Below are 27773 nucleotides of genomic sequence, written 5' to 3'. Positions count from 1 at the left end.
TTGAGAAAGAGTTGCTATGTGATGAATTAAACAGCTGTGTTTATGGGGCAACCATTGACCATATAGAAAATGGGCCCTTCCTAAAAGCTCATCCTATTAGGAAGTAAATTATGTAAAGTAATACACAAGTCTAGTCACATTGAGAGAGCTGACTTGCCCTGAGTGTCTTGACATGGTAAAGTAAGTAAAGGTCAGTGTCTGTGTGATCAGGGCTGGTCGTCTAATCAGATGTTTTCATTAGAGCGGTGTCCTGACCAGACTTTGAACTCAAGATGTGGTGGTGAGAATCTTGCTGGAAACCAAAAGGGAACTATTAAATTACTTAAGATTCACTTTCTCTCTGCAGATTATGGAAGAAACGAATACGCAGATCGCATGGCCATCTAAACTGAAGATAGGAGCAAAGTCAAAGAAAGGTAATGTTTGTTTTTATGGAATTTTATTTTTATTCTTTCGGGAATGAAATGGACCTACCACCATGAACTAAAACCATGCGTATTTACTTGATCCAAGTCTTTCTGGTAGATACATGCACATTCATGGATTTCTTACTTATTTTTTTTTTTGTGGGACCACATGTACTTTGTAACAACATCCTTCACATTGCTATCAATTATGATACAAAACCGAAAACATTTGTAAGGCTAAATTTAAAACAAAACCCGAACCTGATCAGCCATTGAATCATGCTGCCTGGAAAAGATGAATGCAACCCTAAGGCTGCCTGGTAAACATGGATACAGCCTTAGGTCTTCCATCACTGTGTCCATGTTTTGCAGGCAGCAGGATTCCAATGGCTAAGCGATCAGGCTTGGGCTTGGCCATACTAACTGTAAGTTCGCTTATCTCCTTTTTTTTTTTTTTTTTTTTTTTTCCCCTTTACATTTTTTTTATTTGGCTTTAAATGTAACAATGGCATAAAATACAAAAAGGGATATGAAGTTTTACAATTTAGCATAGCATACATAATCTGCTCAAGTCGTAACAATATTCATCCCCCGCCAAACAACAAGTTCACTTTATCAAACATACAGCCTTGTATTACACTTCATATAAAACCAACTTGTTGGTTGCAAGCCGCATACGGGTTCCTACGTGTATTTAGGGCGACTTTAAAGCACCGCTAAATTAGAGCCATTTCTTTTCCCCTTTTTCCCCTTTCCTCATACCATCCCCCCCCCCCCACACACACACAAAAAAAAAAGGCCTATGTCCTCCACTATTCCACATTACCGATCGGGTGGGCAGAATGGGGGACCGTGTAGTACAGTAGTACTAGATTTGTTCATATTGGCTTTAACACTGAGTTTTCCCATTCCTTAATTGATGGGGCTTCATGGTTGATCCACGCCCTCATCAGAGTGACCCCAAGCTAATTGTAACTGTTTCATAGTAATCGGTTTATTGCTTATTATACTCAGCGAAGAGCCCAAGACAGGGCAGACCAATGTATTTGGGACTTCTACCCCAAGCCTCTGTTCCAAGATTCCCACTATACTTCTCCAGTATCCCTGTATAAGCGAGCAACTTCACAACATATGAATGTAATCTGCTTTCTCCATACCGCACTTCGTTCAGCTGGAATCCACCCTTAGACCCATCTAAGCCAATTTATCCGGAGTATAGTATAGTCTGTTTCTAATTTTAAATTGAATTATCCTATAATTTTAGTTTAGTATTATGCACTTAGTATTTCCTACTATATTCTACCATTCACTACCTGTAATAGGTCCAGTTTCTCTCTCCCGCCTAGTGCCTTCTCTAACAATCATTTTATACAATCTTCCTAAATCAACTTTTTGGTTCCCTTTCTTGGAATGAAAGTTTGCTTATCTCTAGTATGGTGTTGTCTTTACACTGCTCATTGTGCAGTAAAATTGATATCTTCTTTGGTAGGTCGGTACAATGCAAACGATACTCAATTGTAAACTTTTCATCAAGTTTTACTATTAAATTTTTTTTCTTAAACCTATTGCTACTTTGACTCCTATACTGTTTTAAATTTTCTGTGTACAGAGATATGTTTTTTGTATTTTTATACCATAATCTGTAGTTTTTATCATGTTTGCATAGTTCTTTTTTATTAAATTTTTTACGTGGTATAGGGTGGGACCGAAAAATGTAATTTTGAAACTTGTTCCTCCCCCCCCCCCCCCCCCCCCCCCATTATTAATAAAGTGGGATAACACAGGAAGGCAGAGCATTTTTGCCTTAACCTCCACAAAAAATGTATAAGTCAAATAGTATATTGCATGTATTATAAAATGCTGGCATTGGAAAATAAAACCCCCCAAAGTTTGGTCCAGTGAAGATGACAATGAGAAAAAAGAGAATTGCTTAGCTGTTAAAGGGTTATTCAGCCTTATAAAATTGATGTAACAGCGGCACTCATAGAAGTACTGTAGGCCCTTCAGGGTTTACCCATGCTTGTTCTTGCAGTTGTTGCAGTTGTATCAGTAGTGGTGGTGGAAGGTAGTGTGTTGTCCTCTTCGCTTTCATGTGACATTGCTGTCGTACCTTATACCGCTGCTACTAATACTAGTACATGCAGAGGTAAACATGGAAGAGGCTGCAGTGCTCACACAAGTGTTGTGGCTCCTCCAAACAGCTGATGGTAGTTGCTGAGAGTCTTTCCCCACCAATCCAGCAGTGATGGAGAATCTTGAGGATAGGCTATCGATAACCTCCTAAATGGTTGGTTTTAAGAGGCTTTTGGATAGTCCTATAGACCATTCCTACAGTTTGTGGGTGGGTTTCGGGGACATTTAGAATTTTGTAGAGGTACAGGGTTTTCATTTATTTTTTTTAAATAGCTATTGTGCTCTGACATTGTGAAACCTAGACACTTTCCTATCTGTTGCCTGTGTATTTACACTTTTCATTGCCAGTTTAGTGAAATAGTTCTGATTTCACAAGGGGGTGGGGGGGTAATGTGATTGTTATGGCCTTATGTTCTCCCTCTCTAATACATTTTTGTACAGGCTTCAAGAATTTCCATTATTCACCACAAATTCACTTAATTTTGACTTATTTGCCATGATAGAATGATTTAAGTGGTACTTGTATTCAGATATTTTATGGGGGTGGTAATATGTTGGCTTTTTTTATGGTGTGTGCTGGAAGTAAATAATGAAAATATTTCCTGTGTGCCCTAACACAGAAAACAGCAATTTAATGAGGTGACACTTTATTATAGCAAGCTGAAAAGTGATCATTGACCTGGGCATCCAGTGAGCTTTGGACCAGTAAGGAATAGGAGTTGTTAAAGGGAACCAATCACGCCGAAATTGCCCCCATTGATAAGGAAGCGTGCTGGTACATCAGCCAGCACGCTTCCCAAACATCCCCCTGTCCCCTCTGTCCCCTTTTTTGTTAGCCCGTAATCTTACTTTTGTGATGTCCCGCGCCGTATGCTAATCAGCCCTAAGTAGTCCGGGTGGGCTGAACTAGTCAAGGTGGGCTGTACTAGTCACGGGCCTGGGCGCTGTAATCACGCCCAGAGGGGCGTGATTCAAAGACCTTCGCTCCACCGACGTCATCTCTGGCCCGCGTTCACGTCGGCGGCGCGCCGCGTCTTTCGCATGCCGCGCATGCGCAGTACGGCGGGAGAAGACGCTGACGTACTGCGCGTGCGCGGCGTGCGGAAGACGTTAGCGGCGCTTGCGTTCCAACGCCGACGTCTTCCGCACGCCGCGCACGCACAGTACGTCAGCGTCTTCTCCCGCCGTACTGCGCATGCGCGGCATGCGAAAGACGCGGCGCGCCGCCGACGTGAACGCGGGCCAGAGATGACGTCGGTGGAGCGAAGGTCTTTGAATCACGCCCCTCTGGGCATGATTACAGCGCCCAGGCCCGTGACTAGTACAGCCCACCTTGACTAGTTCAGCCCACCCGGACTACTTAGGGCTGATTAGCATACGGCGCGGGACATCACAAAAGTAAGATTACGGGCTAACAAAAGAGGGGACGGAGGGGACAGGGGGATGTTTGGGAAGCGTGCTGGCTGATGTACCAGCACGCTTCCTTATCAATGGGGGCAATTTCGGCGTGATTGGTTCCCTTTAAACACTTGTTTAGGGGGTTAAATTGAACAATTTGGGGACAATTCCCTACAGTGAAATCTCTCAATTTTTCCTTTAGACATTTGAATTGTAAAAGTTAATTGTCAGATACAACTCTGAGGCTGAACGACTCATGCAGTTTACATAATCTCTTTTCAGGATAGCATCGCTGCTTGCCAGTTCTCCTCAAAATAACTGTTTCTACAGGCACCTCATAACTTAAGCCCTTATTCTCCAGAGGCTTACATCCATTGTGTGTGCATATATTTTTGTTATTAACCAAAGAAAAAAATATATTTTAGTTAGTCTTCAACCTTAACATTGAATTCAGAATCTACCTGCATTATTTACAGGACCTTTAAAGGGGTACTCCAACCATGGAAAACCTTTTTATATGTTGCTGCCCTTCCATAGAACATTCCATTCCATAGAACTGACTGACATCTGACCAATATCTCACAGATTATTAGAGCCAAAGCCAGGAATGTATTTGAAAAGAGGAGAAAACGCAATCTTTACTTTATGACCTGTTCTGTTTATAGTCTGTTCCTGGCTTTGGCTTCAGTATGTCAGGTAAATCTGTCTGTGTAAACACACTCTTAGGATGTCTTAAGGTCCCCCGCTGCCACTTGGCATTGACAAGTTTGCTCAGCCAATCACTGACTGAGATGGAACAGCACCGCAGCCAGTGGTTTGCTTAGTGGCCTGTCACTGCTCAGATGAGTCCGTCTCGAAAGTGGCATCTTTTACTATGTTCTATGGAAGGGCAGCAATATATAAAAAGTTTTCCATGGCTGGAGTATCCCTTTAAGATTTATAATGAGGCAATGTAGCTATAGCCCCAGTAGAAGTTACTGTCATTGCTAGCCCATGGATTGATTTGGTGCTGTTTGTCAAAGAAAACAGACTCATTTTAAAATGGTGGACAATTACAGATGAGTGAACCTCGAGCATACTAGAGTCCATCCGAACCCGATTGTTCGGCATTTGATTAGTGGGGGCTGCTGAAGTTGGATAAAGCTCTAAGGTTGTCTGGAAAACATGGATACAGCCAATGACTATATCCATGTTTTCCACATAGCCCTAGGGCTTTATCCAACTTCAGCAGCCACCGCTAATCAAATGACGAATGATCATCAAGTACAAATAAAAACTTCTTAAAAATTTTTCTCATTTAAAAAAAGTTAAAAGAATTAACAAGCTTTTTAAAATTAATGGACAGTCACGATTGGTCACAGTCTGTGGCACCAAAGCTGATCAGCTGCCCAAAAATAATGCAGCAGTCTCTGCCAGTGCTTGTACTTATGACCGTATTGTTATGTAAGTATTTTATACATTGCAATTTAAGCTTGATTGTCATGTTTCTTGTTTTTAACCTAGATGTTACCAACATTATTATTTACATGCATGCCAGTAGTGTTGAATTTGCTAGAATTATAATGAAAACTGAGAAGCAGAATGGATTGACCTTATGTGAGTTCAGGTTTGGGGGGCCGCCTTGGGTGGTCTCTGGTCCTTATTTTAGCTTTTTAAGTACTGGTAACTATGTAAGTATTTCCTCTGTATTTAATGGCAAAGCTTTTTCTCACCATGGTAAGTTGTCACTAGTTAATCTTTCTTGTGTTATTCACACTGTGGCTTTTGTTTCCAAATTTTTTATTTTTCCAAGTACTGGCTCTGACAAGTGGAGTAGCAGACTGCATGCAAGATAACTGGATGCTGTCCGGGTCTTATTGGCTTAGAATATGACAAGCTGTGCTACGCTAAAAACCAAATGTGGCTGTCTTGGTTGTTTCCTGCCTTGGGAATTTTGTTGAGAATATGCTGTACATATAATACACCTCTACAGTAATGAATTGGTTGGTCGTACATGAATATTTAAATTTTGTAGTATTGGGTGCCTTAATTCTAATTTTTTTGCCTTCTTGCCGCACCCCTGTTCACGTGATATTGTAGTTTTACTTAAGTCTTAACTTTTCATAGATTTGTCAGATAGGACAAGGAACTCTTTGTGGGTAGGTTCACACATAGCAGAATTGCAGTGGAATTTTCATCCTGCTACGAGTATGTATGTCCCCCTTAGCCCGCTGTGGCACAGTGAATACTTTACCCATCTCCGCTCCAGCGTGCTTTTCGGGCTCCCGCCTCCCTGACGTCCCACTCAGCGCGCTGTCATGCCGCAGTCACAGATTAGCTGAGCGGGACTTCATGGAGTCCGGAGCCACAGAAGCACGCTGGAGCATGAACTGGTAAAGTATTCACCGGGCTGCATCGAGTTAAGGGGGGCAGCGTTTAAGTACTTGCAGCAGGATGAAAATTCCGCTACGAGTATGTAAACCTATTGAAACTGACAGTGCTGGGAATTGCAGCAGATTTCTCTACAAACATGCAGCGTGAAATCAGCTGCACTTAAGATACATGTAAAGCCACCCTAAACATTTGTGATGAACGCTAGGCTCATCGGTTGTGATCCGGGGACTGTTGGGGCATGTTCAGGGGCTGTTTTTCTACACCCCACTTTTTTAAATAAAGTTCCTGCTCATCTGACAATTCAGTCAAACATCTCCCCCCCCCCCCCTGCATTTAAAGCGACTCTGTACCCACAATCTGACCCCCCCAAACCACTTGTACCTTCAGATAGCTGCTTTTAATCCAAGATCTGTCCTGGGGTCCATTCGGCAGGGGATGCAGTTATTGTCATAAAAATAACTCTTAAACCAGCAGCGCTGTGTCTTAACGGCCGGGGCTTACATTTGTATATGCATTAGGCTGGCGCACCCTCTCTGTCCTTCCTTTCCACCCTCAACATTTACTGCTGTTTGAGCTTTGCACAGGTGTATTAACGATCCAGCCCATGTTCATTATACACACAGGTGGGTAATAGGAGACAATCTGCCTGGAGCCTTCCTAATGCTGAGGAGGGTGGGGAGGAAGGACAGAGAGGTTGTGCCAGCCTAATGCATATACTAATGTAAGCCCCGGCCGTTAAAAAAAGTTATTTTTATGATAATAACTGCATCCCCAGCTGAACGGACCCCAGGACAGATCTTGGATTAAAAGCAGCTATCTGAAGGTACAAGTGGTTTGGAGGGGTCAGATTGTGGGTACAGATTGTCACCTCCAACCCACCTTTCTCAAAACCCTAACTTAAAGCCATCTGTAAGGAGGATAAAGGATGCTGATTCCAAATGGAGAGGGCTACTTAGACTCCTTCATTTGTGGCTTATATAGAGGAATGTAAGAACATAGAAAGATAAAATGTGCAGATATAGAATCAGCGTTGTATACTCTACTGATGTATAATCTACTGATAACTTAAGTTTAGCGCATGTTTTGCAGGTGACAGAGTCCCTTTAAGTTCAGTGGAAAAATAGCTGATAGTTCATGTGTAGTTTAAATCTACAGACAAAATTATACCAACCATAAAGACTGGTTATTGCAGATCAGCTTCTGTTCAAGTGAACGGGAGCTGAGCCTCAGTAACCAGGAATGTTCACTATGCAGTGAGCGGCACCAGCTGCATCCAGCCATTGTCTGCACCCTGCCTATTAATGACTGATCCTGTATCTTAACGTTAGGTAATCAATCATTTTAGTCTGGAAAACCCCTTTAAGTTCTTTTTGTGTTGCCTAATATAAGGACAATGTTTTATTTTTCTTTACATTGTTGATTTATTTGGTATCTTATCCTAAATAAGACATTTAGTTATTTGGATGATTCAATAAAAAGTTTGCCGAATGAGTCATGTATATGGCATGGTCTACATTTACAGTATCTGGCACACCAAGGCTACGGCATGCCTCAAACTCTCCATATTTCATCTCTTCTTGGGAGATTTACATTTTACTCATTTTACTTTATGATTGCTGGTAAAAATATAGAAAGAAAAAAATGGATTATTCTTGACACAATTCCCATTCCCCACCGTGATCATCCTAGACATTTACTGTTATTTATGAGTGGCCTTAGCGGCACGAGCCCAATGAAATACAGGTTTAACTGATCATTAATCTTTTTTAATAATTGCCATCATCTGGATATTATACATTTGGAAGTTCCCTATATTTCCAAAACCAATAGTTGGGTTACTGGAAATTAGATCCTGTTGTGGTTTTGGAAAGGAACCATTGTTTTAGAGACAATTTTGTTCTTTTTAAACCTTGTGTTTGACAGGATACCTTCCAGAAAGTGATCTGTTTGCTTTGTGTTCTAACTACATGAGTTCTTGGAAATCATATTAACAGTATTTTAATATGAGTGTATGGGATTGATTTTACTCAGTTTCTTAATTTACCTTAATTTACCTACTATGGCCTGGGATATGGTTTCTGAGAAGCACTTCCCTATTATGTTTCACTATAGAAAAGAAAGATGCACAATGTACATACAAACATACAAAGATGTTAAAATTCCTTTAATCCTGCCTCACTGATGCCAGACTCTGAGACCTCTATAGAACAGTAAGGAGAATGAAGGTGGTGTTCAGAAAGGTTGCTCATAGTCTGTTAATGCCAATCCTTATAATCGGTTAGGTTTTCTGATTGTTTCTTTTTTATTATTGTACTGAAAATTCCACATTTATATGCTGGAAAACTATTTCTTGCCTTTCAGGAGTGGGACTATTAAAAAAAATAAATAAATAAAGCTATAAGGTTAAAAGGGGTAACTGGGTAATGTAATATAGAAGAAATGGGCTAACATGTCACTTTGATACAACAGCCAAGTCAGTAGAACCTTAAATGACATGCATTGCTGCCCTGGGAAAATTTTTAAATTCGCTCTGCTCTAGAAGGAAAGGTATGTTGTCTGCTGCCACTTATTGTTCATGCCTTCCCTGTAAGTCAGGGAAGTGATTATCTAGGCTTAGAGAAACATGGCCGCTTTCTTCCAGAAACTGGACCACTCTTGTCCTCAGTTTGGATGTGGTTTTGCAGCTCCATTCCAATTAAGCAGCTTAAGGGGGTTGCCCGAAATAAAATTAGAACTTAATATGCATGTGATGTATGCATACATACATCACCTGCTCCGCACTTCAGCTTGCTTCAGGGATGTCCAGCTGGGAACCCCGAAGCAAGTCGGGGTGCGGAGCAGGTGATTATGCTCCGGCCAGTGGGGGGTTAACTTACTCACAGTGGGATGTCAATCCTGCTGCGAGTATGTATTCTCATAGGAAAGAACTGGCAATGGATCTGCAGCAGATTTAACGCTACGAGTTCAGTGTGTGTGAAGACACCCGTAACACATTTTTCAGAAGGAAGAGACCTCCAATAGGTGGCATCAGAAAGGAATCTTCTATTTGGAGAAGAGCGCCTTGCTTATAATAGTAGGCATTACTTTAATTTTGATCAGGCATGCTGCTTAAAAAATTTTCAGTGTCCTGTTGAAAGTTTTTGATCAGCGATGGCTCGGGGGCGCTGAAGCCACTAACAATTGCTAAAACGCAGGAGCACTCAGTTGAGCAATGTGCCCCTTTTGGCTCTTTTACTCTCTCCTCAGAGAATAATAGCTTGGTTAGGGGCTAGATCTTTCTAACTTTATACAAGTCATGTTTATTTTCCGTTTGGCAGCATTCTGGTTTGAATCTGGCAGCTCAGTTGCTGAAAAGAAATACAGCTATTTTTGGTTACAGCTCCAGAAATGCGTGCCACGTTTCAAAGCAATTCATTTTCTAACCCCCAAAAGGTATTGTAGTGGATGCTCATTTACTTGTCTGTCCTTGATAAATGTGCACTCCAGAAGTGTAGCTGTGAGGTTGGATGTCAGAAGAAACGCCAGGCTGATGAACTGCCATAGCTGCAAACCAACCACGTTTAAGTTAGAAGTTCAAGTGATCTCAAGTGTAATTTCCAATGGAGTAAATGTCATTAGTAGTTGGACTTTATTTGCAGGCTTGAAGATGATGTGTGAAGTAATTTTATAATTCATTTCTATATGGATCAAAACTCAATTTTTACCTCAGAGCACTCTAAATAGACATAACAGTCATAGCAACAGATGATGCTATACCAGGTTAGCCAGAAAAATGACCAAACACAGAAGAAATGTATTGGCAGTGCTTTCTGTCTGGTGGCCTCCTAATACCATCTAAGGGTAGCTTCAAACTTACCGTATCACAGCGGATTTGATGGTGCAGATCCGCAGCAGATTTGATCTAAATAACAGAACACGCCATCAAATCTGCTGCGGATCCTGTGCGTGTGAACACACCGTAAAGGTGCAAACACACAGGCTGGATCCGCAGGAGATTTCTTGCTGCGAAATCTGCTGCAGATCCCATGCCTGTAGTTTGTATGGAAAGACATACTCGCAGCAAGTATGTAAGTGACAGCCCTGTTAACCCCCTGCCGGCCGGAGCATACTGTGCCCAGGGCTGTATCAACAGCTGCTGCCGCCCTAGGCACTAAACCTGAAGACACCCCATCTTAAGGGAGCGTGGGGGAGAGTGGTTTCAGCCACATGCATTTCTCTACATGTAGAAACATAGTCTGAATTGTGTTTTTCATGGTTTTTAACTGATTAAAACATAAACTAATTTCCACTAATCGAATCAATGTTTAAAACCGTCTGCATATTGTCTGAGGGAATTCTCACCACAGGATTGGTAGGTTGGTAGGAAATACCTCCAGGCGACACTTTACCACTGCCACACCAGACCTGACCAATACTGCCATACTGTGACTGGGTAACACCACCACACCGGACCTGACCAATACCACCTTACCAGACCTAACCCATACCACCATACTGTGACTGGATAACACCGCCATACCAGACCTGACCAATACCACCATAACCCCCCCACACACACACATACACACACACACAAACACACACACACACACTCGAAAAGACACCAGATTTACTGTCAAGTCTGAACTGGAGGCGGGAGACTAAAAAAATTAAAAACAAAAGTTTTTTCTGTACACTGCTCCCTGGTGCTGCCCTTCTGCCCCCCCCTCCCAGGTACTGGACCATGAATGCCTAGTGGTAAATACGGCCCTGATTGTACCTGCTCCACGCTCCGGCTTGCTTCGGGGGCTCCCAGCGTCTGGATGTCCCACTCAGTCAATCAGTTGCAGGGCAGCATGCTGATAGGCTGACCAGAATGTCCAACCAGGAACCCCCGAAGCAAGCCGGCGCGTAGAACAGGTAATGTATGCTCTGGCCAGCGGGGGAAGGGCTGTCACTTACAGGCAAGGGATCTGCATCGGATTTGGCTGCGAATTCACAGTGAAAAATGCGCTGCGGATCTAGCCTGTGTGTTTGTACCCTAATAGTGTGTTTACACAGACAGAATATCTGACCGATTTTTGAAGCTCAAGCTGGGAACAGATTTGAAAAGAGGAGAAATCTCAAGTCTTTCCTTTATGACCTGTTCCCTGTTTATAGTCTCTTCCTGGCTTTGGCTTCAAAAATCTGTCAGATAATCTGTGTGTGTAAACACACCATAACTCTTCCGGACTGCCCTCCATAAGAGGTCTTCATGGTTGGCTGCATCTGTAGGAATCTGCACTGAATTAAAACCATTAAATTAAAAGTCTGGTGAAAATGTTTATTAAAGTATTGTATTGCCCCCCAAAAGTTATACAAATCACCAATATACTCTTCTTACAGGAAATGCACATAAAGTGCTTTTTTCCCCTGCACTTACTACTGCATCAAGGCTTTACTTCCTTGATAACACAGCAGCCACAGCCCGCACAGCTCTTGGAGCCTGGTCGTGACATCACCATGTTATCCAGGAAGTGAAGTCTTGATGCAGTAGTGAGTGCAGGGAAAAAAGCATTTCATGTGCATTTCGCATAGTGTATATTGGTGATTTTTTAATTTTATATTGGTAAGTTTTTTGGGGGCAATGCAATGCTTTAATAAAATATTTTGCCTGACTTCTCCTTTAAATAGTGCAAAGTATTTAAAGCTAGACATATCAGTGACTTGTGTGGTGTTTTTAGCTTGTTAAATGCTTTTTATTTCAAATTCAATGGCAGTGTTTTTCCCCATTGGAGAGGCAGGGGTGACACACAATAGTTTCAAGAATTAAAAAAAAAAATCTTGGTGCGAAACCTGTCAGTTGATCCATACAGTTTAAGAACATCATGTGTTGCGCCACTGAAAATGGGTACATGATAGTACCTTCACTCAATATTTTCGGTGTAAGAAGCTTTGTGTTTTGCTACCATGCCAGTTCAGTGCTCTTTCTTTTTGATCTGTAAAGCAGCTACTGAAAACCCATTCTTGGCCATACATTTTAATAGCTCAGTGTATGCGATTGGTCCGTAAGTAAAATGCACAAATGGCATTATATTATTATGTTATCCCTTGTCTAATTTGGGAGAATGTTTCTCTCTTGGCATAACAGACTTAGCTGTTTCTCCTCATACATCACCAAATATACATTCAGTGCCGCCTCCTTGAATTCCCCCTGCCCCCCCCCCCATTGGATTTCCCCCATTGTTGTTAAGTCCTAGGGTTCCTGCTGTTCTTTGATCTGTTTGAGACAGATCATAGGATTCCATGGCTTCAAATACCACTTTTATGATGATGACACTCAAAGCTACCTCTCAGGTCTGGATGTAGTGAGGGCACAATTCTGGTGCATCAGGCATAGCAGATGTGATCTAATGGCTCCAAAAGCCCCCACCAGTCCCACTGCTTTGGGATAACCTTTGATCCTGTTATGTCTTTCAAACCACACAACCAGGCCTTCATCCCTGTCTGCTGCCTCTACCGCAAAAATATTTCTCAGATTTGTTCATTTTTCAACTTGGACATGACAGAGATGCTGGTACATGCCCTCATCATCTCTAGCTTTGACTACTGCAACTACCTTCCCATCTCCTGCATGACTATTACACACCTTCCCTGCACTCCCTCCTCCTTCCCTTCTGCCAGTCCCTTCTCTTGGCTCCTCATTGCCCAGAAAATGCAGCTGAAACCAATCGCATGTAAGATTTTACTCGCCCTATTCCCTCTTGACACCTCCTGACCTGATCTCCCGATACATCACTCCAGACAATCTCCAATTCTTACATCATCTTAGTCTGTGTTCTTTCCTTGTCCACTCCACAAAAAAACATCTGCAATATTTTTTTATTTTTTTTTTGCTTAGTCTGGAACCCACTTTTCTGCCACCTGCCCATGTATGTCAAGTATTGACCCATGTAAAGTAACTGAGAAGTAGTAGGGTGTGGCTTTCTGTGGCTCCATACATTTCTAATAATTGGTGTACATAATAGCAAAAATTAGTCAGTCTTGATAAATACCTTTTCCTTCTAAGCTATTGCTATTGCTCCCAGGGGAAAACACGCACATAATATGGCATGTGATGGAGAATTCACCTTTTTCTTCCTGTACATTTTATTGGGGCCGTACTACAAGTCTGTAGCACACATGCTGTAATATACGTACAGTCATGTATATAAAGAATTGTGAAACTGCAAATATTGGATAAATGAAGATTGCCGAGCTGCATGTTTTCTACAGCTGTGAAAACACAAACCAAGTGGCATCATTACTGGCCGGTCACCCATCTCCATTATAGGCATTCTTGGGGCATGTGTTTGTGTATCCATAGTAACTCCGCGGCCATTGAACAGAACCTAACTTGCTAGCAGTGGAGGAATTTGGATGGCAGGTTTATTGAGGCCTGCGTTCCTTTTGTCTGCTCACTCATATAAAGCTGCTCTGTCTTTGGTTCCCAAGGTATAAATTGTAGGTCTGACTTTGTTACTACACAGCGAGGGCTTTAAAATATCTGGTATTTAACTTTTTTTTTTATGGCGATTTCCATGACAACAGGACAAGCGGTATAGATATTTCGTGTCAGAGGATTAACTGTGAAGTAAAAATTCCTTTATGGCTCTGCTGGTGTGTCTGCTCGGCCTCCTTTACACACTGAGCTATGGATTACTTTAACAAATCGTGTTCCAGCTACCGAGCATTGTTTTAATTAGAAGCGGCTAATGCATATTAAAGCATACCAGCTGATACCACTGCCCAGTCCTGGCTAGGCCTCAATTCTCGAAGGGGATAAACATGCAGAACCCAAGTATCAACAAGCTTTCACTAGTTTCTGAAGTACTACAATTTATTTAATCAAACAATACATTTAGGGGACATTCACAGCAGCTACAGCTTTTGCTGCACATCACAAAGTTCTTTTTTGTCCTCCATGTCCTGTGCAGCTTTAAGGTTTGTTCACACTGAGTAAAACAGGCAGAATTAAGTGAAGAGCCCCTGCCATGGACTCCGCTCGGGAACCTGCCTGCCTCAGTGTGTCAATACGCGATGCCTTGCTCTCCTCCGGTCAAAGAATTGGCATGTCTGGAGCAGTGGCGCCTCACAAAATTCCTCCTGTTTTTACTCAGTGTGAACAGACCCTTAAGGTTAAACGCCTTTAATAGTTGGTGGACAGTGTCACCAAGGAGGGGCTTCTTGGCCAAGTTCCCTATCCCCAACTTGATTGCTTTGCTAGGTTCAGCTCCCCATGTGATGTCACAGGTTTGGGGCTTGGTAAATTATAGCACTGGACCAAGGTAGGGGACTCAGCAGCTGAATTCACTCCCTGGTGACACTGTCTATCAACGATTAAAAGTGTTTTTTTACCTGAAAGCTGCACAGGACAACATAAATTTTGTGATGTGTAGCAACCACTGTGGCTGCTGCTGCGAACATCACCTCTGCCAACGAGGTTGACAGTATCACTTTAAGGGTACGTTCACACTTACCGGATCCGCAGCAGATTTCATTTAAATAACTGAACACAGCATCAAATCTGCGCCATCAAATCTGCTGCGGATCCTGTAGGTGTGAACGCACCCTAAAGGGGGAACTGTCAGCAGGTTAGACAAATCTAACCTGCTTATAGCCCCCCATTGCGTTTCCTCCTTGGCGCCATTCCTGTGCTGTTTGTAGTGTAATCCTTGGTCCGAAACACTGTTAGGAGCACTGCCCTGCTCCCATAATGCTGATCCCGTAGACCTGCCCGCTCCATTGATTATCATTAGGAGGAGTGGGCTGCATGATGCTCTGGGGGCAGGGCAGTGTTTGGCCATTTACAAACTGCTGGCTATATAAAGTGTGAATTAACGAATTTATGTGAAATGATGAAGAAAAATTTACCACGTTTTTAAAATTTTGCAGTTCGCAAATCATCACTAAAGGTATTATACAAAATGTATCACAAATATAAAGTTAAATGTGTCAAACATTCACAGAATCACATGGATAAGTTAACGCATTGCAAAGTTATTACCAGATAAAGTGAGACAGGTCAGCTTTATACAGAATAGCCTGATCCCTAAGGAGTTAAACTTCAGCAGCAACTTGGGGTATGTTCACACTATGGACTTCGCACGGAAATTTAAAGCAGATTCCACCACGCAACCTCTGCTTAAAATTTCTGTGCATAGTCCGTAGTTTGAACATACCCTTACTGTGTTGAGCACACAGATTAGCCAGCAGTTTGGGGTACAGGGGTTTCTATGGAGGTAGATTTGATTCCTATCACATATACTGTTAGGGTGCGTTCACACCTACAGGATCTGCAGCAGATTGATGCTGTGTTCAGTTATTTAAATGAAATCTGCTGCAGATCCTGTAGGTGTGAACGCACCATTAATAATTTTTCGTAAAATGTAAATATTACTATCGATGAACATTTTAAGCATAATATGTTTATGGTTTTAATTATTCAGCGGTGCACGTTCAAAGATTTCATAAAAGTGATTATTGCTCCCTAGTGTTTAAAGTTTGTATTGCATCCAGAGCATCTAGATTTATGTAAGTTCCTATGTAGAGAGAATAACTGTTTTATTTGTCGTTTTGTCTTAATAAGAATGTGGTCTTCCTCAGAGCATCTGGAGTCATACCTTTCCTTTTCAGACATGTAAACCTGTAGCTTGAACAGCAGTTGCAGAAATTGTACTTTAAGACTGGGTCCACGTGTTTTTGCAATCCGTTTTTTTTTTTTTTTTCATCCGTTTTTGTAACAAAAAAAAAAAGAAAAATGGATGGAAAAAACTTGCATTATAAAAAAAAACTGATCAAAACGCATCTGTTTTTTTTTACATAAACAAAAGTAAGGTCAGCCATGTTTTTGTGTATTTAAAAAAAAAAAGGATGCGTTTTGATCTATTTTTTTATGATGGAAAAACAGATCAAAATGGATGCACACAACTCCATCTTTGCTTTACAACCCCTTTAAGGAATGGACTGACTGACAAGTTCTAGCTTTAAGATTCTTAAATCATTCTCCCCAAATATTTGATATAATGCATGATGTAAATAGAAAAGTTAGTCTTTTGGTCTTTTGTTTAATGGTCCTTTGCTCGTAGAGATATAGGCTCAGTTCAGAACAGAGTAGATATCGCCATAATAAAGGCACCAGTAAACAAAGGATGGGCATTTATATTTACACAATGTAGTGTAGTAACAGGCCAGATTATAAATGTGTCGGTGGAAGTGCCTCTTTAAGGGGAAAAGAAACACTAACATGCGTCCTTTGTTTTGGTCTGTTATAAGCCATGCCACTGTCATGCTGGGGAAAGGTGATAAAACGACAGTGACCTTGCCAAGCATGCCCACAACAGGATAGATGATTTTTGTACTTCTCTTTGTAAAATTATGATTTGGGGGTTGTTTTTGTCTTTTTTTTATGTAATTTTTTTTGTTCCTGCTGTAAATGAGATTTGTTTTTCTTTTCTCCCAAAATTATAGCATACACTGTGGCCTTATCACATCTGCTCAAAACAACAAATCTTGGAAAAAAAGTAAATAAATGTTTGGAATGAGACAATCACACCCACGCACATAACTTGTGGGGATTAATGAAAAGCAGATGTATTCCACATTACAATGGCTGCATGCATTTCAGTCCATCTGGCAAATCCAAACAAAACATATTATGTCAGCAAGAGAGGAACTTTAAACCTTGCACTTCAGGAAGTCTGTAACATCCGTGTCATCATTTGCATCAGCAGAGCTTGCAATCTAATCTTAAAGGGCATGTATAACCTACTTTTTCTTTTACTGATTAGGGTAAAATACTAAAACTTGTTCTTTTATTCTAATCCGTTTCTATTTTCTGACATGTTATAAGGGATGTCATCTTCCATAGGCTGCTGTTTACAGCATTTAGTAACCTGCTTTACAGCAATTAAATCATGGACATAGATGACAATAGACAGGATGAAAGTGAAACATAATTGAGAGTGCTCTGTGATCTTTTAAAAGGTCATTATATTTGTATCTTTTGATCCTCTCAACCTCACTTTTTGACTTACCATTAAGTTTTGCAACAAAAGTGTCACTGTCATTATAATTTTCAAAATAGATGTGAAATGAAGCAAGTTCGCAATTTACATTTATTATTTTTATTTTGTTGTTGTTATGCTGTAAAACAAAGCTGAACTTACCTGAAATCCAGGTCCAGTCTCCAAAAGGCAGATTTTCTGACTTGTTCTGGTTGTTAAAAACAGACTAGAGGAATTCTGGCCTGTACAGAGAGTCACAGCTCAATCCATCCGACAATTTCATGACTGGCTTCTCTCTGTGAGCGGTCAGATGGCCTGGGATACAAAGGACTTTTTTCTCTTAAAAAAAAAAAACAGGAAACAGAAAACAAAGGGTCAGAAAACAGGAAATGCCGTGTTTTCCATAACTAAAAAAAAATTATGAATGTAAATTGTAGACTTGCTTCAGATCACATCTACTGTTGATTTAGATTTTTAAAGTGATAACCACAGTGACACTTTAAAGGGGTTATCCAGCGAAAATCTTTTACTTTCAAATCGGCTGGTGTCAGAAAGTTATATAAATTTGTAATTTACTTCTATTAAAAAAAATCTCGTCTTCCCATACTTATTAGCTGCTGTATGTCATGCAGGAAATATTTTATTTTCAGTCTGACACAGTGATCTTTGCTGCCATCTCTGGCCGAGACAGGAACTGTCTCGGTTTTCTATGAATCCCCATAGAAAACCTCTCCTGCTCTGCACAGTTCCCGTCTCATTCAGAGGTGGCAGCCGAGAGCACTGTGTTAGACTGAAAATAAAACATTTCCTGCATGACATACAGCAGCTGATACGTATGGGAAGACTGCATATTTTTTTAATAGAAGCAAATTACAAATCTATATAACTTTCTGACACCAGTTGATTTGAATGAAAAAGATCTTTGCTGGACAACCCGTTTAAGGAATGGACTGACTGGCAAGTTCTAGCTTTACTTTTTATACTGTGTGTGGAACCTACTGGTTAGTGTTCATGTAACTTTTCACTTTCTATAGTTGTTACCCTTTGTGTCTAGATATTCTCATCCTTACAGAAGTAACCTATCTACAGTATGCTACTTCAAATTATGCGACCCTTTGTAGCCTTATAAATGCTATGACTGGTGGAAATGGCTTATGTAGAGCACTTTAATAGTGTGAGAACTGTGTTTGGGATGTACACCAGCCTATCGGTAGAAAGTGGTATGATTTGATACTACTGTGTACCAAAAAATGGACCAAAGGCAGTCAACAGTAGCATGGATACATCAAGATATACTGCCAGTAGACAAACATATACGCCAAATGTGTACTTTAGCAGAGTGAACTGAGGCTGGATTTACCAAACTGCCTCTAACCCAATCACAGCTACGCTTTCATTTTAGCAGAGCTTGTTAAGATGTAAGCTGAGCTATGATAGGTTGCTATCGGGAAAATCAGATATTATTGGTGTCAAGCAGATATAAAACTATGGCCCAGATTTTTTCTAAGTTTTATAAATCTGTATGGAAAACAGCAACACCTTTTGGATTTTTAGGAAGAATACATATACAGAACCACATAACCTATCTTGGAAGTATTTTTGCAAATGGTCCTAAAATTAGTTTTGTAACTATTACAATTTCAGGTTCATTGTCTAAATGTTGTTGTTGTCGTATGTATTAATCTGTTTTGTTGGGTAGAACATGAGGTCATGGTTAAGTATAGAGAGATCTTATGCAATGTTGTAGTGGAATGGATAGTTTGCTAATGTCTAGTGTAATTACCAAAACTGGTACACGTTAATCATTGTGTTCATTCTTTTATTTGGATCTTGGCCTTTTTTACTCGCTTTTAAAAAAAAAAATAAAAAAAATAAAACTGGCTTGTAAAACCCTTGTGACCAGTTACTCACCTCTTTCCCGTACCTATGTCTTTAATTTCTGTACATGACCTAAAAGAAAGCTGTGTGGGTGGCTGGGATGCCTGTGGTCCGCATGCTCTACATTTGCTTTTCTAAATAGTCATGCTGTGGTTAAGCCTGAAGTAGGATTGGGAAACTGACCTGATATCTTTAAGAGACAGCGTGTCTATTCTTTGTGTTTTAAAAATGTAGGATCTGTTCAAAGGGCTTGTGTAATATGCCAAAGTTAAAGGCTAATGTTTTAATAAGAGAAGAAGAGAAGAACCTTTTTTGAAATTGAATATACAAACCTTGATGGGTCAGATGTCTCTCCTAAAGTTCCTCAGGATATGTCAGGTTGAATTTACACAGATTAGACACCTCAAGTCACAAGGGACAGCAGTATGAATTAGCAAATTTAAGGTTGGGTTTTTTGTATATATTCTTAAAGGTTTTGTTTTTTTCTTAGTTGCTCAAAAATGTTGCAATTTTGTATATACAAACTTTTCTATCCCCATGGTTACAGACTACAGTCAAGCCCATTGTGTAGTCTGATCTTTCAGTCATTCGTAACCTGTCCTATCTCCTTGCTAATAATGGCCTTGGTGTAGCTATAGTTATTTAAAATCCTTCAATCAACAGGATGGAAGTAGACAAATGGATGGCTTCCAAAGGCACTTGTACCCTTCGGGATCCAAGCAAAGCTGAGCCCAACGGAAAGTGAACAATAACTCTTATTGGTAAAATGGACAACACGTTTCAAGGGACTTATTGGTGCCCTCTTCATCATTGATGAAGAGGGCACCAATAAGTCCCTTGAAACGTGTTGTCCATTTTACCAATAAGAGTTGCTGTTCACTTTCTGTTGGACTCATTTTTTCTTGGGTCCTGAAGGGCACAAGTGCCAACCCAACCTTAAATTTGCTAATTCATACTGCTGTCCCTTGTGACTTGAGGTGTCTAATCTGTGTAAATTCAACCTGACATATCCTGAGGAACTTTAGGATAGACATCTGACCCATCAAGGTTTGTACAGTATATTCAATTTAAAAAAAGGAACCTTTGGAAGCCATCCATGTGTCTACTTCCATCCTGCTGATCACTTACCTGCCCCAGGGGGCTGTTTCGGAGGGTGGCGGCAGCTCCCAATCTACTTTCACACTGTATTTTGACAAACAACATGACTGATCCAGGCGAACAATACAGAGTTGTTTTGATTCTTCATAAGTTTTTAAAGGATCTAGCTGCACATGCGAGTGTTTTTTTTATTTTATAAAATCCTATAATGTAATAGGTGTTATGATCACTTTCTAATGTTATAAATAAATGTGTTATAGAAAACATTTAGGGAATTGCGTTATTTAGATTTGTCCTGCTTTCTCTGAGTAATCTGGAATGTACAAGAGGCTGAGCTGCTTCCAGTAATTTATAGATTTGTGTATCCTAGCCACAAAAAAGCAATTCATCTAATTTGTCTCTTATATGCATTTATTATTCACATATACACTCAGCGGCCACTTTATTAGGTACACCATGCTAGTAACGGGTCGGACCCCCTTTTGCCTTCAGAACTGCCTCAATTCTTGGTGGCATAGATACAACAAGGTGCTGGAAGCTTCCTCAGAGATTTTGGTCCATAGTGACATGATGGCATCACACAGTTGCCGCAGATTTGTCGGCTGCACATCCATGATGCGAATCTCCCGTTCCACCACATCCCAAAGATGCTCTATTGGATTGAGATCTGGTGACTGTGGAGGCCATTGGAGTACAGTGAACTCATTGTCATGTTCAAGAAACCAGTCTGAGATGATTCTAGCTTTATGACATGGCGCATTATCCTGCTGAAAGTAGCCATCAGATGTTGGGTCCATTGTGGTCATAAAGGGATGGACATGGTCAGCAACAATACTCAGGTAGGCTGTGGCGTTGCAACCATGCTCAATTGGTACCAAGGGGCCCAAAGAGTGCCAAGAAAATATTCCCCACACCATGACACCACCACCACCAGCCTGAACCATTGATACAAGGCAGGATGGATCCATGCTTTCATGTTGGTGACGCCAAATTCTGACCCTACCATCCGAATGTCGCAGCAGAAATCGAGACTCATCAGACCAGGCAACGTTTTTCCAATCTTCTACCGTCCAATTTCGATGAGCTTGTGCAAATTGTAGCCTCAGTTTCCTGTTCTTAGCTGAAAGGAGTGGCACACGGTGTGGTCTTCTGCTGCTGTAGCCCATCTGCCTCAAAGTTGGCCGTACTGTGCGTTCAGAGATGCTCTTCTGCCTACCTTGGTTGTAACAGTTGGCTATTTGAGTCACTGTTGCCTTTCTATCAGCTGGAACCAGTCTGCCCATTCTCCTCTGACCTCTGGCATCAACAAGGCATTTCCGCCCACAGAACTGCCGCTCACTGGATGGTTTTTCTTTTTCGGACCATTCTCTGTAAACCCTAGAGATGGTTGTGCGGGAAAATCCCAGTAGATCAGCAGTTTCTGAAATACTCAGACCAGCCCTTCTGGCACCAACAACCATGCCACGTTCAAAGGCAAATCACCTTTCTTCCCCATACTGATGCTCTGTTTGAACTGCAGGAGATTGTCTTGACCATGTCTACATGCCTAAATGCACTGAGTTGCCGCCATGTGATTGGCTGATTAGAAATTAAGTGGTAACGTGCAGTTGGACAGGTGTACCTAATAAAGTGGCCGGTGAGTGTATAAGTAAATGTATTTTCTTATCTATCTGACTATCTGTGTCTATATATGCACAGAGCGAAAGAGAGACATTGGGGAGATTTATCAAACATGGTGTAAAGTGAAACTGGCTCAGTTGCCCCTAGCAACCAATCAGATTCCACCTTTCATTCCTCACAGACTCTTTGGAAAATGAAAGGTGGAATCTGATTGGTTGCTAGGGGCAACTGAGCCAGTTCTACTTTACACCATGTTTGATAAATCTCCCCCATAGTGTATGTCTAACAATTGTCTGGATAGTCAGATTAGTCTTTCTTTAGTAATACATTGGTTTGTGGATATAAGCAATTCTTTGTGTTATTGTTTGTGTACCATTACATCAACTCAAACTTTGATGAATCCTTAGAAGTATGCTCCTATGTCCTTGAAGAAGTACCTAGTAGTTTCTTCCTAGCTCGACGAGCCCAGTTAAGTCTACTCCATGTCCTCTTTATCACTGTTCCTCAGCCTGCCTATGTTGTTTAAGACTACTGTATATAGGGAGGACATAGCTTGGACTTACGTGGGCTGTTGCTGTGCTGGGGAACGCCCCCTGGGCACTTGAGCCTCAGGTGCATAATAACCAAAGGCTTATATCTCAGGACTAAAGAAGAATTTAATAATGAAAAGCTATAGCTGCTTCCTGCTGAAATGTCTGCTTTAACTTGAAATTGCTATTTCTCCATCCATAAATTCAAGGGTCTTGATCATACTGCATGCCACCTTTTACCATTTGATTAAAAAAAAAAAAAAAAAAAAAAGTTGCATTTAAATGCCACCAGTAACAGACTTAATTTCCAGAGTCTCCTGGAACGAAGATAGAGGGGGATATGGGTGAAGAACACAGATACCCCCTCTGCTCAGTCCGCATACATTTATTATACTTATCAAGCATAAAATGCATAAATTACGCAGGCCCAGCAAGAGCCTAAATGCACCTGGCCCAAGTTGAGTTTTACCTTTTGTGGCCTCATGTGGGACAGCTACATGATTTGTGTTATGCGCTTAATTTTAATTAATGGTTACAGTATGTCAAACGTTGTCAGCCTTTAGAGGACATGCACAAGTTATAATGTATTATGTTCTTTAATATCCCTAAAACACTGGCAAATATCCAGTCAACATTAAAGGAGAAGTCCGGCCAAAATTAATTTTTGATATGTTGTTACTTATGAAAAGTTATACAAATTTCTAATGTACATTAATTATGGGAAATGCACATATAGAGCTATTTCCCTTAATTTAGTAGATCAGGAAGTGTTAGAAATATCTCTGAAGAAGTGACGTCACGACCCAGGGTGTAATTCCTATGGAGTGTCCAGCAGGGGGCGCTCTCTATATAGAAGTCTATGGGACTTTATTGTTTCTATGGGTTTCTATGTAATGTAATGTAATGTAATGTAATGTAGTGTACAGTGCTTTATTGAATGAATACATCTATGGAATACTTTGGGGAGCAAGTGTCCTTGCTCCCCAAAGTATTGCATAAATGTATTCATTCAATACACAGTAAGCCCGCCGATCCGCCGCATTTCCGCCGCATTTCCGCCGCATTCCCGCCGATCCGCCACACGCTGATCCGCCGCATTCCCGCCGATCCGGACCATATACATTGAACTACAGCTCCCATCATCTGCTTCTAGTATGAACAGGTGATGGGAGCTGTAGTTGGGTAAGGGATATCACATGCCGCCGGGCGCAGGGGGGAGCCGCTCAGTACACAGGAGCGCTCCCCCCTCCTCCTCCTCCTTCCGTGATAACTTCCGCCTATAGCACTGCTGACTCCCTGCCTGGCCGCCGCTCTCCGCTCTCCCCCCCCATACATACCGGCTCCCGATACATCCTGGTGTCCGCGCTGATGCCGGGAGCCGGTATATGTGAGCGGAGAGCGGCGGCCAGGCAGGGAGTCAGCAGTGCTATAGGCGGAAGTTATCACGGAAGGAGGAGGGGGGAGCGCTCCTGTGTACTGAGCGGCTCCCCCCTGCGCCCGGCGGCATGTGATATCCCTTACCCAACTACAGCTCCCATCACCTGTTCATACTAGAAGCAGATGATGGGAGCTGTAGTTCAATGTATATGGTCCGGATCGGCGGGAATGCGGCGGATCAGCGTGTGGCGGATCGGCGGAAATTCGGCGGAAATGCGGCGGATCGGCGGGCTTACTGTGTATTGAATGAATACATTTATGCAATACTTTGGGGAGCAAGGACACTTGCTCCCCAAAGTATTCCATAGATGTATTCATTCAATAAAGCACTGTACATTACATTACATTACATAGAAACCCATAGAAACAATAAAGTCCCATAGACTTCTATATAGAGAGCGCCCCCTGCTGGACACTCCATAGGAATTACACCCTGGGTCGTGACGTCACTTCTTCAGAGATATTTCTAACACTTCCTGATCTACTAAATTAAGGGAAATAGCTCTATATGTGCATTTCCCATAATTAATGTACATTAGAAATTTGTATAACTTTTCATAAGTAACAACATATCAAAAATTTATTTTGGCCGGACTTCTCCTTTAATCAGTCAAAGGTCAATAGTCTGTAGGATAGTGGTCGGGACACACCAAGTTAAACATTCCATCTGTGAAAAGGAATTTTAACTTTATGTAAAGTACACTCTATTATCTTAATGATGTCTTTCTTCATTACTTGTTTTCCTTAAAGGGGAACTGCAAAAAATTCATTTGGTGTCAGAAAGTTACACAGATTTGTGCATGCTATTTAAAAATTCTCAAGCCTTCCAGTACTTTTCAGCTGCGGTATGTCCTTCCTGAAGTGATGTATTCTTTCCGTTCCAACCTTGTGCTCTCTGCTGACACCTCTGTCCATGACAGGAACTGTCCAGAGTAGTACAAAATCCCCATAAAAAACCTTTCCTGCTTTGGACATAAAATATATACATATATACAGTAGGGAGACCATTGCTTTTACACCAGGGGCATGATAGGTAACCTAGTCAACGAGTTGTCAACAATGGGAGGTAAAGAGCAGGTATTTCAGGTAAAGGAGACAAGGTTGCACAATAAATATTTTTGCAAAACAAAGTTCATGCGCCTACAATTATATTAGTGGAGATGGGAATAACGCTTTAAAGAGTAACTGTCATGTTTTTTTTTTGTTGCAGAAATCAGTAGTATAAGCGATTTTAAGAAACTCTGTAATGGGTTTCATCAGCCAAAAAAGCCTCCTTCTGTACTCAAGAAGCAATCTCCCAGCCTCCCCCCCTGACTTCTTATCTGTGCATTATCAGGCAAACACGTCTTCATTACAGAGAAGCCAGTGAAGACGGGCTCTGCTCTCTCCATTGTAAGCCTATGAAGGGGGGAGGGGCTGAGGGAGATGAGGGAGCAGGAAGAGGTGACATGAAGGTCAGCTGTTTGTAGACTCTCTGGGCACCTAAAACGCAGGATTCTGGGGTCAGAAAGGTCAGTGCTTATCTATGAACTTACTGAGAGAAGATTGCAGGGTGTTGTGCTTTGCAGAAATCCTCGGTGCTCAGTCACTCCTAACAGCCCCTCCCCTCTCCATAGCCACATAATGGAGAGAGAAATCCTGCTTCATTTGATGTGAGGGGGGAGGCTGGGAGATTGCTTTTTCAGTACAGAAGGAAACTCTTTTAGTACATAAAACCTATTACAGAGTTTCTTAAAATCGCTTGTTCTGTTGATATTTATTGTTTTCAGAAAAATTGCCCTGAAATGACAGTTACGCTTTAAGTAATAATTTCCAGGGATGCATTTCCTTTAAATATATTTGTAGAACACTTGCTTGCTAACAAAGTTTGACACATAGTGACAGGTAACATTAAAGCTTTTATGTGATTATGAAAAATTACCATGAAAAATATCCTAATTTTGTCTGACTTTTTTCCTTCTTCAAATAATCTCGTGTCAAAGTCGAAACATGACAGTTTTCGTAGGTGGATGTGTTATTAATACCGTACATAGTACCTGACATTTAACTCTCTAAATAAATTTTTTTGAAATGAAACACATGTGGCAAGTTTCTAGGCACTTATAAATATTTCTTGTGTTTTGACGTCTTAGTGATTTAACTTTATTCAAGTCTTTGAATCCTTTGCCGACATGTGCAAAATGTCTATTGATTCTTGTAAGCGTCGCCTGGCAAATGGGATCTAAGCACTTGAAACTCAAGTGGAAATAGCATGTCGCTTTGTACAGGTTCCCAATGCGTACTAGACTAAATTACTTCAAATGGCCAACTACATAAAGAATACACTAAGGAATTTTAAAACCTGTGTTTTAAGCTCACATTATGAATAATTCATCCTGGAAGATCTTGCCATTTAAAAATTCTGCTTCTGCCTTTCATTACCAGAATGTCTTTAGAAAGAAGGCTTCATCCTGGCCTATTACTCTTAGGCCATTTTACGGCTCTGCACTGCATAGTAGAAGTTGGTATGCAGAACTAATTTATTTTATTCATTTTAAGTCGTCTTGGAATCTCTTGCACATTAGCTGGCTCCAGATTTGCCCCACCTTCCTGTATTTTGGTTCGTAAAGTAAAAGACAAGTCTCCTAGATCGTATTAAGTTGACTGTTGGTATTACGTCGGTAGGAACTTGAGCATACAAGAATGGAACATTATTATATGTGCTCATGTAAGGACGGGGAGGAAGGGGGGGATCTGGTTTACAGTACAGAATTAAGTAGGTTCATAGTGTTATACCAAGAATATTCTGGAAACCAAAGTAGAACATTCTCAGGATGCAGTAAATTTGTGACGCTCCATATAGCTCAATTTGGATAATCTGTCACCAGTAGGGCGGATTTGAATCTGGATCATTGCATCTGAATACAGGAAATCTAATTTTCCAGAAAATTAAAGCCCAACTCCACCCAATGCCTAGAATATCTGGTCTCGCAGCGGTTAACCAGATCATACCAGCGGGTCCATATGGCTGACATCTGAGCTCCTATTTATTTATTTTTTTTGGTTTGTTTTTAAGCCCTGTAATGTTGTGAACAATGAAACCTACAGTCATTTTTTTGCCTGACCAACTAAACAACTTTCACTCCATAAAGTTGCAGAGCCTCCTTTTTATTAGCAGGAGCTAATCACTTAGCAGTTAAGAGACTCCTGATATAAAGTGCCATCGACCTTAACTTCAGTGAGGAAGGACCTAAAACAGCTTGTCACTTTCTTGATGTGATCATTTATTTTATAGTGACGAGTTAGACAATCATATCACCATTTTTAATACAATAACACCTAACAATCCCTGAAGAAACACTTGGCTTGTCCAGCTTCTTCTCTAATTGGGGAAGCTGAAGAAAAAAAAGCAAAATAAACCCAAATACTGTTCTTGGTGTAAAAGTAGACCAGACAGTGTGCCGGGCGCCAAAGAGTGACTCATCTAAGGATGCACCAGATTTTCAAATATACTCATGTATGATTGGGCCATTTCAGAGATGTGTTTCAAGCTTGGTAAATTTCTTGGTGCTTTGTGCTGTATTAAGCTGAGCTTCATTTAGAGATTTATCATCTGAAAAAGACCACTTGGTCTATTTAGAATGCTCTTGTAGTATTTCCCTTCTTATTATCCTTAGGGTACTATTACAGGGAACGATAATCTGCCGATTCGGCCGGTGCATAATAGCGGTGCGTGGCCGGCGACTGACTATATGCATTACCTATCCACGCTCCAGGGCTGCTCCTGCGGTCCGCTTCTCCCTGGGTCCCACATGCTCCAGCTTCAGAGCGGCCTGTCAGCTGACAGGCCTTTCAGCCAATCAGTCCCGACCTGTGATTGGCTGAGCGACCTGTCAGCTGACAGGCCGCTCTAAAGA

At 41.2% G+C, this 27773-nt stretch overlaps 1 protein-coding gene across 4 annotated transcripts in view; it reads left to right on the top strand.

The window, feature by feature from the left end:
* BICC1 (BicC family RNA binding protein 1) overlaps positions 1-27773 on the top strand; it is a 162282-nt gene that overhangs the window by 102721 nt on the left and 31788 nt on the right. For 3 of the 4 annotated variants that reach the window (XM_069979074.1, XM_069979075.1, XM_069979073.1), the window contains exon 3: positions 347-416. In XM_069979074.1, the coding sequence (XP_069835175.1) occupies positions 347-416 (70 nt within the window). Of the gene's footprint in view, positions 1-346; positions 417-13691; positions 13764-27773 lie in introns of those variants that run through there. The other variant, XM_069979076.1, reaches the window with a different exon arrangement.

This window comes from Dendropsophus ebraccatus, chromosome 8 (assembly GCF_027789765.1).
Source record: "Dendropsophus ebraccatus isolate aDenEbr1 chromosome 8, aDenEbr1.pat, whole genome shotgun sequence".
Classification (NCBI taxonomy): domain Eukaryota; kingdom Metazoa; phylum Chordata; class Amphibia; order Anura; family Hylidae; genus Dendropsophus; species Dendropsophus ebraccatus.
This window is presented reverse-complemented; position numbering and strand designations above follow the sequence as displayed.